Genomic DNA, 16,155 nt, shown 5'->3' on the forward strand with positions numbered 1-16,155 from the left:
GAACATTAGTAAGTAGAACTCTTAATTTCTTTCAATTTGGCAAAAAAAAAAACCCCACAAACTTATAGCCAGAGGAAGAAAAAAAAACAGATCCCCCGCATCCCTTCTCAGAAAGCTGTGCCTCCTTGCCTTCATGTCCTGAAATGGAAGAAGGGCATTAGAAGGATCACTCTCCTGCTCCTTTCTTCCCCAAAGGTTCTGAACCAAACAGAGGATCACCGCCAGCGGGTTCTTCAGGCTGCTGCCAAGAACATCCGCGTCTGGTTCATCAAGGTGCGGAAGATGAAGGCCATCTACCACACTTTGAACCTGTGCAACATAGACGTGACCCAGAAGTGTCTAATTGCGGAGGTCTGGTGCCCTGTCACTGACCTTGACTCCATCCAGTTTGCGCTCAGAAGGGGCACGGTGAGTCCCCCACAGCTGGCAGTGTAGCCTCCAGCCAGGAAGAGAGGTTTCCATCAGGAATCAATCACATTCTCATGGCATTTTTGTCTCAGAGTTCTTCAATTTACCCACCTTGTACTCACCTTGCATCCTGACCGAACATCTCACGTATCCTTATTTTCAAATGTAGCAATTGTAATTCAGAAAAGATTAAATGATTTGATCATATCCACATGATCCTTCAGGGTTACTCATACTCAGAACATCGGTTTCCTGGTCCATTCTCTCTGACAGTTAGTCTAGGTACATAGTATAACCCTTGCAGTTCCCTTTAGTAGTTAGTTAGAGCTACTGCCCTGTCTAAGCCTCTGATCTAGGGGCCGGGAGGTACAGAGATGTAAAAAGTAGGCCCTCAAGTATCTTCTGACTTGAAGAGGCTGATGTGCGAACATATAAGACAGTCTGTGCCAAGAGCAGTTTATGTGTGTGGAGGGAAGGAAGGTGCTAGCTTGTCCAGTGAGGATGGTAGTGGCATTTACTCAGTGCTTTGAAGACTGGATAAGATGTCTGTTGGCAATAACAAGAAGTAAACAGTCTGGCCAAAGGCAAGTACAGTGTGACCATGCATGGTTGGGCCAGAACAGGAATTGTAGCGGGTGAGCCGAAAGAGCAGGAGGTAAACCTGAGTCAGGGAGCCAGAAACCTGATTATGAAGGGTCATTAATACCAGATTAGTGGGTTTAAATTTTATCCTAGAGGGAGTAGAGAGACACTGGAAGTTATTTAGCAGTGAAAGAACATGATGATCACAACAGTTTTAAAAGAATAATCCAGGGACTTCACTGACAGGTCAGTGGTTAAGATTCCACGCTTCCACTGCAGGGGGTACAGGTTGAATCCCTGGTCAGGGAACTAAGATCTCATGTCCTGCATGCTGCATGACTCAGCAAATCAGTCAGTCAGTTTCGATCAATTAAATAAAAGAGTAATCCACTGATAGCGTGGGTGTTGGATTGGGGAGCTGAGAGAGCGTACAAGTGGGAAGACAGGTCACTGTAAACAGTAGTAAGTGATAATGACCTTGCGGTAAGACCTGGCAACAGGAAGAGCGAATAGTGATGAATTTGTGAGGCGTTCTGAAGGAAGTATCCGTTGATAGACTTGGTATTTAGCAATGTACAGGAGAAATACAAGGCGAAAAAATTAAAAATGTTTCTGAGGTATCAGCTGGATAACTGGTAGAATAATAGTTCCATTAATGGAAGTAGAGATTCAGTAAGAGAAACTTATTGATTGGAGAAGGCTGCTAAGTTCAGTTTCAGTCACATTGAGGGGTTGGACAGAAATCCATGTGGAAATGTAAAACAGATGATGAGATCTCGAAAGGGGAAAATGCCTCTATTTGACAGGCCTGGAGTATTTACTCTCTGCTAAGGTTTCCACTAAATACAGATGCGAGAAAAATATGTCCTTGAGCTTTCTGTCCATCTTGCTGTGGCAGCCCAGATTGAATGTGAGAATGCTTGGGAAGATTTTTGCACCTCACAAATAACCTTGTGAACAGTAAAAGCCTGCTTTACTCAAAAAAAAGCAAAATGAAAGAAATGGGATACGTGAGGTTGGAAGGGAATGAGACCTCCAAGAAAGAAAATAAGGAGTTAATGATAGAACCTTGGGGGCCTGCAGTGTTACAGGCAGGGGAGGAGGAACCAGCAGAGACAGGAAAGGCATGGCTGGTAAACAGAAGAGGAAGCTCTCCAGGGTCAGGGGCTTGCATGTCAGAGAAAAGATCTTTGGATCTGGTGATGAGCCAGCCACTTTGACCAGGCATGGACTGAGACCATGCTAGACTGAGAATTAAGAGTAGGTGGTAAAGAGGGAAAAGTCAGAAAATAACTTTGCTTTCTTCATAAAAGCAGGAGAGAACAATGACACTCGTAGACAGATAAGGATATCTTCAGGGAAGAAAGTACCACGTTTTCTTTGTTTATACATTTTAGACTTAATTTTTTTGTTTCATGGTAAGGATATTCTTCCCAAGACTTCGTTTACACGTGTCATCATAAATTTTATAGCTAGTTCTAGTGTGCTCAAAGTCTGGAAAGATTGAGATATAATTTACCTGAAAGAAAATACACATTTTATGTGTACTATTCAGTGAGTTTTGACGAATATATATGCCTGTGAATCCACCACCATAATCAGAAGGGTGACCTGATTCTGATCTGTGCTTGATGTTTCCCAGGAGCACAGTGGTTCCACCGTGCCCTCCATTCTGAACAGGATGCAGACAAACCAGACTCCTCCCACCTATAACAAGACCAACAAGTTTACATATGGCTTTCAGAACATAGTGGATGCTTATGGAATTGGAACTTACCGAGAGATAAATCCAGGTAAAAAAGCTTGAATCTTTTCCCTCTGGAGATTTTATTCTGTTTGTTATTTCTTTTAATGCTTCACTTTCAATGCAGTTGAACAATTGCATTGGCTCAAGACTGAAGATACTGTCCAGGCCTCAGCTCTTGTAGAATTCCTGTGAAGAGGTGCCTATCTGGATGTAAGGAGTGCGGTTTATTGCCAGGTGGAACTCCTTTAGCAGGCGATTTTATAGGAATTTTATAGGCATGAGCTCCATAGATGGGGTTCCTCTGTCCTCACAGCTACATAGCACCTGGCTTTCACTCACATGCCATTTGCAGGAACTGCTTTAAGTAAAAAGTTTTCCCAAGGTCATTGACATTTTAGAATAGCTTCCTGGTTCCAGGTTAGATAGAGAAAATCGAGCAATTGTTGACCATTTTAAGCACAAGGTAGATTTCTCCTGTGTTCAGAGAGCTAGTGATGAAATCGAGAGTCAGGTAATTCATGTTCAGTGGGAGTCTTCCGCAGGACCTGCTCTGCTTCAGATTCTGAACGTTCTCCCACTTAACCTGGTGGCTTTATTCAGCTGGTTGCAGTGCACAGGGGAGGAAAGTTGGCCTGTCCCAGGAGCAGCATCCCAGGGGTGAGAGAGAAGGAATCAAGAGACAAACCCCCCTGGTGCCAAGTCTAGAGACAAAACCTTCATTTCCTGTGTGATTCTTTGTTGAAAATGCTGGTGGTAGCTTTGTGAGTCTGTGCAAATCCTGCTGTGGACATTATTTCCTGGGAGTCCCTCTGACCAGCAGCTTGGGAATGAGTCTCTTTTATACTGATCTTAGATTATGGAGAGGGATGTGATGTGTTGGGAGCTGCGGTTTTCTGGAATTTGTCTTTTTCTCTCTTTGGTCTCTTGATAGCTCCATACACCATCATCACTTTCCCTTTCCTGTTTGCTGTGATGTTTGGTGACCTTGGCCATGGCATTTTGATGACCCTTTTCGCTGTATGGATGGTGTTAAGAGAGAGCCGGATCCTCTCCCAGAAGAATGAAAATGAGGTGATATTTTGTCTGGTTTTGATAGAAACTCTGAACCATAAGATAGTAGTATTATTTTCTCGACATATTTCTGATATTTTTCGCCTGTAACCTTTGGCTGCGTGCTGTTTTTGTCTCTCCATGGGGCAACAGGTTTATGATAATTTTGTACAGACAGAGGGATAATTCAGTCTTTTCTCCATGATTGATGGAAATATATTTTCTTTTTACTTATTTGTTGAGGTATTATTGATTTATAATCTTACATTAGTTTCAGGTGTACAGCATAGTGATTCCAAAATTTTATAGATTACACTCCACTTATAATTATTATAAAATGTTGGCTATATTCTGTGTGCTGTACGATATATCCTTATAGCTTATTTATTTTATACATCGTGGTTTGTACCTCTTGAGTCATCTGCCTCTATCTGTCCCTCTCCCCTTGGCTCGCCCCACTAGTAACCACACAGTTAACACTAGTTAATTCAAGAATGAACTGATGTCTAGGTTACATCTGCATTGGTCTGGAACTTGATAATTTCTCAAGCATCCATTATGAAAATTGTGATCTGGAAGTCTTTGATCCATAAGAGAAATTTTAGAGACTAGAGGAGCTATGTTCATTTTAATGCTAAAGAGGCCATGTGCTGTGAAAGTACATTTCTTGTTAGCGTTGTATTTTGGTCTTTACTTCAAGCTCTCTGATCCAGAATGGGGTAAAAGTGGCGAGAGAGGAAGGGGCTAGTATATTCTGAATGACAGTGTCACAACTTGAGCTGCAGGGATTATGTTTCATTGGCCTCTTTCTTCTGGCTCCCAGATGTTCAGCACTGTATTCAGCGGCCGGTACATCATTCTGTTGATGGGCGTGTTCTCCATCTACACTGGCCTCATCTATAATGACTGCTTTTCCAAGTCTCTTAATATCTTTGGGTCATCCTGGAGCGTACGGCCGATGTTCGATATATACAACTGGACGTAAGTTGCCAAGAAGCTGAAAGTCAAAGCTTATTCCTTTCATGTCCAGCTCTGGATTTCCAGATACGTGGTAAACCAGCACTTCTTTAAGAAGTGTTTGACACTGCTTCTGTTCCAAAAGAGTGTAGTGTCTCCTCTTATCTATGCTCCGGCCTGGGAAATGCTTTGTGATTTGTTCGGTAGTATCAAGGAACTGAAACTGTAAATTAGGTGCATTGATTCTTTTTGTAAGTTAAAAGCAGGTCTCCCGATTTCCCTACCTGATCTTGTATGTATGTTTAATCTTTCTCTTTGTTATCTATGATCCCTTCTCACTCTCTAATACTAATCCCTCCTCTGTTATTGAAAAGACAAGGTAGTTTATAGTAGTTTCTCTGGGGATCAGTTTCCCTCTCTTGATAAAAAAATAAATGGTGGTTTTCTCCTAACATGGTAGGGAAGAGACACTTCGGGGGAACCCTGTCCTCCAGCTGAACCCAGCCGTCGCTGGAGTTTTTGGTGGACCATATCCTTTTGGCATCGATCCAGTAAGAGTGCTTCTTTTCTATGTGTCTGACATGAAGTTGTTTTTTTAATTGGCCATGCCACATGGCTTTTGGAATTTTGGTTCCCCAACAAAGGATTGTGCCTGCGCCCCCTGCATTGGAAGTGCAGAGTCTTAACCATTGCACTGCCAGGGAAGTCTCTAACACCAAGTTTTAACTGAAACCCAGAAGTGAAAGAATGAAGTTGAAGATAAATAGTTTTTTTTAGAGTTTTAGGTAACATATTTTTAGAAAACTTCAGTGTATCTGTCCAGAGTACTTTAAAGCCACAAGAGACCCAGATGCCTTGGGGAGCCATGTTATTTTTCCTACATGACTTACTTTAGAGATGGCTAATAATAATCTAACTCTGGGAAGATTGATTTTTTTCAAGACTCCTTCCCAGTTTATTTCTGTTTAACTTAGTTTCATTTTTATTTTTAGCAGATGTTTTAATAAAGCAAAAATAGCTCTTTATGGATTTTAGATTACCATTCTTATATTTACATACTTAAAAAACTTGTCCCAGAGTTCTATTTTTTTCAAATATGTAAGCAAGTAAAGTAGGATCAAATCTTTTGTGTTATGTGCTTAAACAGAGGAGGTAGGGAGGAATTTAAGCATTAGATTGTAAGGATTACAGAATTCCAGAGGAAAAGCAGATCATTGCCAGAAAGATTGAGGTTTCTTATTAAAAAAATAAAGGAATTAATCTGGCCTTTGAAAAATATTGCAGATTGTTAGAGATTAAGAGAAGTATGTGCAAAAGCATAGAGTTAGGGAGATAAAAAGTTAATTATTTTAATTTTTATAGAAGCTAATGTTACTGAAGTGCTTAGTATGGACCAGGTACTGTACTGAACCCTCAGCATATCTTATTTATCTCCAAACAGTTCTGTCGGGTAGAGACTGCTGTCTGTGCTATACAGATAAGGAAACTGATCCTTGGAGATATTTCATAACATTTCATATGTGCATTTAACAGATGTTTACTGAATCCCTATTGTCTATAAGGCGTAGCAGCTGCTGGTGAAACACATCATTCTAAGACATAGCTCCTGCCCTCAAACGGCTGGAATCTGATAATACTATCTCACATTTCTGTAGTGTTCTGTAGTTACAGAGGTTTTGTTGTTGTTGCAGACATTTGATGCTTACAGGGTAGGTACTGAGTTTAAAGTGCCTGTGGGTCATCCGGGTATAAATGTCCATCAGGCAGTTGGAGTTGCAGAACCTCAGGCCAGACTGGGCCTGCAGAGAGAACCAGCCAGAAGTTTTCAGGTTAGAGGTCACTGAGGATGAACTCTTCATGAAGAGGCTAGTTCAGAAAAAAAGATACTGGGCTAGATGGTGGACGATCTGGCCTAACAGGTTACAGAGTTTGCTTTTGGTCTCAGAGGTGACAGGGGGATTCTTGGAGGTTTTGGCACAGGGACATGGCTGCCTCAGAGTCATTACTTAGGAAACATACTCTGATGGCCAAAGTGGAGACAGAACTGTCAGGAAAATTTGACAGGCGTCCAGGTCTTAAGCGACAAAACTGAAGGCAATTAATAATTAAAGATAATGGAAGGACAGCACCACTGGGTTTCAGCCAGCATCTACAAGATAAATGTCCCCAATTTCTTCAACAAATATTTTGTAATGAATAAAAAAGAGCTCCAGGGAGAAGCTATAGAGACTTAAAAACTGTATCAGCAGTCGCATGATACAGTGACTAATTGGACTCTACTTTGAATAAATGAATTATTTTTAAAAATATGGATGCAATCAGGAAAATTTGAATATTAATGATTCCATGGTATTACAGAAGTCATTGTTAATGCTTTGGAGTGTTATGACAGTACTGTGGTGATTTTTTTTTTTTTTAACTGCACCAGGCCTTAGCTGCAGCACGTGGGGTCTTCAATCTTGTTGCAGCAAGCAGGTTCTTTTAGTTGTGGCATTGAGGATCTTTAGTTGCAGCAAGCAGGATCTGGCTCTCTGACCAGGGATTGAACCCAGGCCTCCTGCCTTGGGAGCACAGAGTCTTAGCCACTGGACCACCAGAGGAGTCCTTTGTGGTCATGTTTTAAAAATGAGCTCTTACCTTTTAGAGATCCATGCTGAAATGTAATATGTGCAGGTAAAAGGATATGATATCTGGATTTTGCTTCAAAATAATATGGAGGTGGAGCATAGGTGAGGTAATTAATGATGAAGCAAGACTGACGAGAAGTCAATAATTAATCATTGCAGCTGGGCCATAGGTACATAGGAGTGTTATGTTATTCTCCCTGCTTGTGTGTATGTTTAGAATTTCTACAATTAAAAAAAAACTTTTTCTACAGTAGGGAAATATTTTTCCATTTGAGAACTATTTGTAATGCCTTCTGTCTTCTTGGGCTATGATAGATTTGGAACATTGCTACCAATAAACTGACCTTCCTCAACTCGTTTAAGATGAAGATGTCTGTCATCCTTGGTATCATCCACATGTTGTTTGGAGTCAGCCTGAGTCTTTTCAACCACACGTGAGTTGCTCTGTTTTGTCCTAAGAATTCACACAGTTCAGACAGTGCTTTTACCTGAAGAAGTCGTAACACCTTTAGGAGGAAATAATAACTCAGAGCACTGTTCTGTATTGAAGAAGTGCCTTTAAAAAAAATCTCACTTCTTCAAATGAAGCTTGCTTATTAATATTAGTCCCTTAGCAATGTATGAGTTTCCCAGGTGGTGCTAGTGGTAAAGAATCTGCCTGCCAGCGCAGAAGACACAAGAGACATGGGCTTGATCCCTGGGTCAGGAAGATCCTCTAAAGTAGGAAATGGCACCCCACTCCAGTATTCTTGCCTGGAAAATCCTATGGACAGAGGAGCCTGGCAGGCCACAGTCCATGTGGCTGTAAAAAGTCGGACATGACTGAGCCCCCGAGCAGACAACATTCAATCGTTCTCAAGATCTTTGTTAAAAAAAACAACACCTTGTGTAATTTTCATCAAAATGGAAGTTATGGTTTTTTCCCATGATGTGTAACTCACATAAACTTGTGAATTGTAGTCTCAGAAGGTACTTGATTTTCCTATCCCTTTCTCACGAGAGATTGACGGGGATGGTATTGGAGCTGTTCAAGGCTCAAAAGTTTGGAAGTCATTGTTGATCCTGCCTGTCTCTGTTGCCTCTAGTGCTTCTGGCTGTTGCTTCCTAAAGTGTTCAATTCTTAAACACAGAATTGATGGAAAGTTAGGTAGAACGTCTAGGGAGAGCAGTCCGCTTGGTATGAGGTGACCCTGGGTCTGTTCACTGTTAACATTTTTTTCTGTCTTACTTTTTAGCTACTTCAAGAAGCCCTTGAATATCTACTTTGGATTTATTCCAGAAATAATCTTCATGACCTCTTTGTTTGGTTACTTGGTTATCCTTATTTTTTACAAGTGGACGGCCTATAATGCTAAGACATCGGAGAAAGCACCAAGCCTTCTGATCCATTTCATAAATATGTTCCTCTTTTCCTACGGGGACTCTGGTAATTCAATGCTGTATTCTGGACAGGTACGTCAATCTAGAGGTGGACTTTTCTCAGGTTGTTAGCCTAGGTCAGGAAGCCAGATGTTTCTGTGACCTGAAAAAAGCCTTTAAAACTCCTTTTTGGTCCACACATTCAGATCTAAATTCAACCCAGTCTCATTCTTTGGGAGAGTCGACTGTAATTTTCTGTATCCAGGCAGAGTGGAATTTATAACTCCCATCCTATGGGACAAGCCTGGGCTTTGCTGCAACATCTAGTTATTTTGAGAAACTGATTATGTTTTTTATTCTTAGATCAGTAAGAAAGAACTATTTTAAGGGAAATCTATGCTAGAGTTGGAAACTGCACATTTGACTAATACAATGTGCATTTTCCTCCTTACTTTGCAGAAAGGAATTCAGTGTTTCCTGGTAGTGGTTGCACTGCTGTGTGTCCCTTGGATGCTACTGTTTAAACCACTGGTCCTTCGCCGTCAGTATTTGAGGAGGAAACATTTGGTGGGTATATTTCTGTTGCTGAAAGTTACCAGATTTTTTTTTTTTTAAATCAGTGCAGTTCCTCATTGGATGTAATGAGTTGTGCATAACCTGTATTCTCTTAAAATGCACTTGTGTTGTATCCCAACATGAGCCCTGGACCAGCTGAAAAGAAAAAAACAAACATGTAATTGCTGTTCAGACAGCCAGATACTCAGCTTTGAGTAGCCCAGGTGGCGAGAACAAGTAATAGTTTTCACCTTTCCTCATGGAGCTTTGCTTATGCAGTGCTCAGCAGAATCCAGGTCTGGGCCTGTCTCGCTGCAGCAATAGCCGAAGCAAGGCTGCCGGGGCTGCAGACGACGAACCCACTCATGTGGTTTGCCTGGGCAACCACAGGGCTGACACCAAGACATTTTCTTTTAAAATGAGACCATGATACTTTCACCAGCCAAAACATCCGGTGTAGGGAAGGATTTGGTTTAAAGCACATCGATGTTTTTTCTTTTTAAAAGAGCAGCATACATACTTGTGCTTACTTTATGTATGTGTGCATCTGAATTACACACACACACACTTAAGTTGCCAAATATCCGTTTCTGGCACTGCAGTAATGCTTACTTATTACAGTGCCTGGTAAAGCCTAAAAGATCGTATTGCATGACTCTCATACGGCTGTTGGATTGTTACTCCTGTTGGAGAGCAGCTGAGTTACCAGACCGTCCTTCTCCCTTTTCTGACCATCTCCATCCTTCCATGTGCCCTCCATTCGTCTCCCCTTTCACTCCCTCCCTCTCTTGTTTCCTTCTCCCTTCCTCTTTTCTCCCATTCACTATCAGGAAGGGCAACCTGTGGAGGCCCCAGTCAGCCCAACCCCGAGCCAACAGGGACTAGAGGCAGCAGCGGCTGCAACAGTGAGTGAATTAAAACCAATGAACCATCACATATTGTTTAAAGAGGTGGCAAACAGTGCAGCAGAATTCTTTCTAAGTATGTTGAGAGCATGGGCCATGTGTGCTCTTGGGAATTTTGTCCTTGTTACTCACTGAGACGATGACAGAAAAAACCTCCACCTCTTAGGAACAGATTCTAGTGTCATCTTGACCACTAAGTTTCCATTCAGTGTGTAAGTACAGTCATGTCTGTGAACGCAGGGCGTTTGTCATACCCTCTCCAAGCCCATCATCTTAATCCAAGAGGGCAGCTCTTGGACTCATCCGTTGTCATGTGTGTATTTTGTGACCCTGTGTTGGATGATTTTTTCCATCATGGATTGAGAATATCCCTGTGATTCTTCCCTCCACTTTCAAGATCTACTTCAAAGTGATGGTTGGACATTTGGTCCACGTGAGCTGTGACTTACTCTCTTTCCAGTGGAGGCTTGTACGTGTCTCCTTTTCTGTGAGAGATTCGGAAGCCCTCACATCCTCAGCTGTTCATTGGGACCTCATCCCTGCCATGTGTCTCGTGTACTTTCCACTTGGTGTAATAACAAAGTCATCTTCTGTTTCAGTCTTTCCTTCTTCCAGTGCTAACTCATGATTTAGTGACAGCCTCTGAACCTTAAGCATTTCATTATTTGTCCTCAAAACATCTCTTAACCAAAATCTTAAAATGCACTAATACCAAATTAGCCCAATCTATTCTAGGTAATAATGAATCTGTAATATTTTTGAAATCTCACTGGTAGCAGTTCTTCATGTTCTATTGTATTCTAGTGGCATCATACTCTTTTAAATAAATGAAATATTTAGATGGTGACTGTTTACTTCATTAGGTGTTCCTGATCCTTTTAACTCCAAAAACTAATTATTCTTCTAGAATTAGTCTAAAAAGGCTGATATCTTGAATCAGAAGACATTTAAATGTGGCTGCTTACAATTGTTTTCAAATGGGGACTTACTCTCTTTTATAGAGGGGAAAAAAATACCCTAAAGCACCTACTGTCCATGTATTGGCATTCTTCCCGTGTGCTCTTCTTTCTTCTAGTCTTAGTTTAAAGTGTGCTTCTGCTGCATCAGTCTCGATGCTTTTAAATCTAGCATCCTCTTCTGTGATACTGTCCAAGTTAAAAGTCTCCAGTCGGGAAACCTGCTCCTTCGGAAGGACTCCTTAGCCCACTGGTTCGTTAGCCAAACATCTGTTTCTGGAGAGCAGCCTGACTGCATCAGGATGATCACTCCATTAGGAGGGCCCTGGATTCTTGACCCCAGGAGCTGAGGATATGAACACAGATCTGGTTTTGTTCTGTCCCCTGTCCTCTTGGTTGTCTGTAAGCAGTGTATCATAGTTTTAATTGTTTCTTTTCTTCTTCCTGCTGATGTGTGTGTCTCATCTCCCTTCCTGTAACTCACACTTCCTCTGTTCTGAAGGGACACCTATTCTGTCTGGCTGGGAGGTTTAACCTGGCTGCCCCTCACTTCATCTGCTGGTTGGGGAAAACTTCAGAAACGACTTTATGCTTTAGGTCCTAAAGCCTGCTTCCGCAACCCAGGCACCCAAGGACCCACCCCAGGATGCTCAGGAGTCCTGTCCTGTCACCAGTGTGGTGCAGAAGGTGCTGCAGAGTGTACACTTGTGGTACAAGTTCAGTCCGCCTCTCGGGGTCATCAAGTGTAATAGTTACACAACCTGGAGGTGCCCGAGGCAGTTCCCAGATCTGATTACACATCAGAATCACCTGATGAACTTTGAACTTGTTTCCTAGGTGTTAGAACAGAATAGAGAAGTGGAGGAAGACAGAGAGATTGCCCATAATGCCATGACCCCTCATGGCAGTATGTGTCACCCCCTCTGACACGAAAAACTAAGAGCAATAGGTGCCCTTGGTTAGGGCTGCAAACAGTGCTGACAGTGAAGCTTCCCCCACCTCCTCCTCCAGGCTGTTGTTAGCAAGTGGGGAATTTTGCCTTTCAGTTTTTTTCTGCCAGTATCAGCATCTGTCTGCCATCTATTGATAGAAATACGTATATACGTATGTACAGGTATATATATTTAAAACACATTAGCAATTGGGTTTTAAATTGTAGCACTCTTCTGCCCCTTGACTTATTGTTTCATCACAGTACCCTTAGAGTTGCCCAGCAGTCCATAGGACTGTCTGTTGGATGTGCTAAAGTTATGTCACCATCCCCTTATAGATGGCTCTGGTGGTTGCTCCCAATTCTTTGCTGTTCCAAATAATACAACATCCTTGTCCTTGTATCCTGATAAAACTTCACAGGCATAGGTGTTCCTAGCAGTGGGCTTACTGTCTCAAAGGGTGCATGCATTTTAGGGGGCACGCCTTTTCAGTTTTGGTAGACAATCAAAACGATCATACAGTTTGTCCTCGGGGAAATATTTTTTAAGATACAGATTTTCTAGGCCCCACCCTAGACCTATTAAATTTACCATTTCTAGAGGTGATATTCGAGACTATCTATTTAATGAAATGCAGCTTTCAAGGTGATTCTGATACAACCGGTTCTCTGACGAGCACGTGAGAACCATTACTAGAAGAAAAGAGAGAATCTGCCCAAACCTGGAGGGTCGGTGGTCGTATGCTGTGGTCAGAGATGCACACCAGAGGTGAAACGACGAGTGGGGACCTTGGGGTGGCTGTCCCAAAGCGCTTGCATATTGTTGGTGGTGCTGCTTGGAGGCTATTTTCCAGGAAAGCCGTCTGAACTCTTGCCTTGTTTGGCTCCCTGGGTGGCAGCCACGTGAAGTAGGTCTCAGAGCTCTTTCCTTGGTTCCTTTTCACTCTAGTGGCAGGTTAGCACTAATTGGTATCTGCCACACTTAACCCCAGTTCTGCCTGGTTTTTGTACCCAAAGAATCCCCTTGCCTCAATAAACCCAAACTTTTCCAGATCAGGCTGACTTAGAAATTCTGGTCCTGGGGACCCTGCTCAACACGCCTGTGGAGTGAGAGGCAGCAGGCACCTAGTCAGCATCTGCCCTCATGCCTGTGAAAAAGTTGTGTTAGCACTCAGAGTCCTCCCCTGAAGGACAGGAGCCTAACTCAGTATTCTCTAGCTGCAAGCTAATGTACATTAAGCTTTTTTTCCCCTGTTCTGTGTGACCTAGAAAGTCCTTTGTTCCTGGGCAAGGACCCAGTACATTTGGGGGAGAGGTTGGTGAAACTGTCAGGCTCCTGTTGAAATCTTAGCCGACCAGGTTGCAATCACCATGTCATCTGACTCCCCTCCCTCTTAGAAAGTGTAATCTTTAGTTCCAGAAAAAGTTAGGTCATTGAAGCCTTTACAGATAGAGTCACGCTTGTTAGGAGAGTCTGTTCCTACTAAGTTTGCACGCAAGCAGGATTCTCAGTTGGCATTGGCCGAGGCGAGGTTGCTGTCTCTTGGTGCAGCAGAAACTGCTTGTTGCCTCTGATCAGACTGAGGTGGTACATGTAGTTCAGGCTGGGCCTGGGCAGAGGTGGTTGGGGTGGGAACAGTGGCTTGATTTTACCTAGCTGTTCCATCAGCGGGTTTTGTTTTTGTTGTTAGAATATATGCTTTTCTGAGGTTTGTATGTACTAACCATCGCCCTTCCCCACATCACAGAATGTCACATTAAAGCCCAGGCAAATTCTACTCTTTCTGTTCATCTGTGTAGGGAACTCTCAACTTTGGTGGGATCAGGGTGGGCAACGGACCGACAGAGGAGGATGCTGAGATTATTCAGCATGACCAGCTCTCCACCCATTCAGAGGACGCGGAGGAGGTAAGATCAGTGGTGTGGGCTTCCTCTCCTCCCATCGGGTCAGCTCTAGTCTTGTGTCCCTCAGTGGCCTCACTCCTGTCTGCTCCTTGAAAGATGAAAATACTAACACTGAGCATCCGCCTGCCTTCTGGACCTCTTAGGGCCCCTCAGCTGTTTTCCAGTGGCCCCTGCTCTAAACTCCAGGTTTTGCCTGCTGAGCTTGTAGCATTTTGTTCTGTTGTCCGGCTTCTTGAGTTCCGCGAGGCCTGCAGTAACCCTGTGCGTGAATCAGTTACTGACCACTCTCCTCAGACTGAGGCAGAGCCAGCCCCAGTGCCCCAGCTCTGACAGCAGAAACCCGGCCACTTTTGGTGGCCCCTTCGTCCCTTGCCCCTTCTCAGACTGGTTCCCGTGTGAACTTCAATCACTGGGTTTTTGAAGTCCTGTTCCACTAATGTGCTCTTGTAGCAGACATGTTCCTTGAGCCTTTTAAAGGAGTTACTTGCCTGCTTTTTAAAGGGAGGGTGAAGTCTGAACATGCTAGACTTTTCCTTAAACCACCACCTCCAAGCTCAGTGTTTTTTAAATCAGTCTCCTTGCCTGACCGTTTGTACCACAAAGCCTCTGAGCTGAACTTTGAATCTCATCTATCCACTATATTCTTTTTAAAGCATAAAGAATAGGAATTGGAGACCCAGGGGACTGAACTGTGCAGTATGACTGACCGTGTCTACTGTGTGTATGACCTTTTTTAAATAGAAATGGCAAGGCTTGGGATGCCTTTTCAAAATAAGTACCAGCACTCCAAGCACTGCTGATTTTGCTTTCCATTTGTGCTGAGGAGGCTTGTCTCTAACATGTTAGAACATTTAACATTCACAGTCCCCCACCCCTACAAGAAGCAATGAGTAGCCTGGTGCTTATGACTCGTGACCTTGTGTGTGGTGTGGCTTCCCACTAAGTGTAAATTTGTGTTTTCAAGCCTACCGAGGACGAAGTGGTAAGAAACCAGCTGGCTTTGGCTTCATGTTAATCTGGGGCTTCTCTTCCCATCCTTGTCATCACTCTGCTGTCCCTGCCGCATCCTGGGGCCCCACGTGACACCCGTGTACCCTGCATCTCACTGGCCATCTCTAACCAGTCTGTGAATCTGTGTTATGAAAAAGCTCATCTCCATTAACTGCATCTCATGTCAGTCACCTCTGTCTCTGTTTCATTGACTTTGCTGATCTAATGCCTTGAGAATGGCTTTACAAGGAGCTGCAAGTAATGTCTGCACTGGCATTCTTGAAGTGACTCCCCTTGGGAGTTAAACCCTGTTGGCCTCTGCCTTCCTCTCTGTGATGCTATGTATAGTCGCTCTGCCCTGGGGGTAACCATTTCCTCCTTGCTCCTCTGAGTGCTTATGGGAAAGCTCACCCTTCCTCCCTGAGATGCCACCCACCTCTTCCTGCTGCCCTCATCGGCTTGATGATGCTTGGAGTGAGAATGCTGGACCTTTGCTGGGGGTCACCTTTACCTCCACGTGACCCAGTTGGAAGACAGACAGCTTTCAAAAGGAGGCTTTGCCTCTAGGATGCATTCCAGAAAAAAACAGTCCATCTGCATGCAAGGAGTTCATATTATCCCAGCCACACAGAGAGAGTAACAGTAGAAAGAAAGTTGGCTAAATGTTCAGGCCACAGCCAAACTAGAAGGCCTTCTAGCTCGGCCCTAATTCGCTTAGCAGTGTACACATTTTGAATTGGGTTTTTAATAGGCATTGCTGCACTGTTTGCATCTTTTCCCCAAATTTCTCTCTGAAATACCCACACCTGTGACCCTTTCCCTTTTCTGGCTTCCTGGTGCTCTCTAAGTGGGCAGTGGGATGGGAATGGGAAAGGCTTTGCTATTCTGTGTGACAGCAGACAGTGCTCAGTCTTCCTGAAGGCTGGAGAGGCTCCTTGGATGGTATCTGGGAGCTTCTGTTCCTCCGGACCACTCCTCTGTGCATGGCCAGGTGGGAGTGTGTCCGTGTCAGAGAGGAGCCCAGCCCTCTCCCAGTAAGGCTGCCTCCAGCACCAGTGCCTCCAGCTCAGTTCTTATATGCGGCCCTGTCCCCGGGGAGTGGACATGCAAACAAGATGGGCTGGAATTCAGCCTTCCCAGTCTCTGGCCCCACCCCCGACTCCCTCAGATTGTTTCCCATAGC

At 43.6% G+C, this 16,155-nt stretch overlaps 1 protein-coding gene across 5 annotated transcripts in view; it reads left to right on the forward strand.

Moving 5' to 3' along the window:
* ATP6V0A1 (ATPase H+ transporting V0 subunit a1) overlaps nt 1-16,155 on the forward strand; it is a 92,680-nt gene that overhangs the window by 65,931 nt on the left and 10,594 nt on the right. For all 5 annotated transcript variants that reach the window (XR_011259902.1, XM_069603758.1, XM_069603761.1 and 2 more), the window contains 9 exons: nt 196-408; nt 2,633-2,783; nt 3,669-3,808; nt 4,611-4,768; nt 5,205-5,295; nt 7,687-7,805; nt 8,607-8,823; nt 9,190-9,297; nt 13,878-13,985. Coding sequence is in view for 4 of the 5 variants with exons in the window: in XM_069603758.1 (XP_069459859.1) it covers nt 196-408; nt 2,633-2,783; nt 3,669-3,808; nt 4,611-4,768; nt 5,205-5,295; nt 7,687-7,805; nt 8,607-8,823; nt 9,190-9,297; nt 13,878-13,985 (1,305 nt within the window). In the remaining variant the exon portion in view is untranslated. The remainder of the gene's footprint in view (nt 1-195; nt 409-2,632; nt 2,784-3,668; nt 3,809-4,610; nt 4,769-5,204; nt 5,296-7,686; nt 7,806-8,606; nt 8,824-9,189; nt 9,298-13,877; nt 13,986-16,155) is intronic.

This window comes from Ovis canadensis, chromosome 11 (assembly GCF_042477335.2).
Source record: "Ovis canadensis isolate MfBH-ARS-UI-01 breed Bighorn chromosome 11, ARS-UI_OviCan_v2, whole genome shotgun sequence".
NCBI lineage: Eukaryota > Metazoa > Chordata > Mammalia > Artiodactyla > Bovidae > Ovis > Ovis canadensis.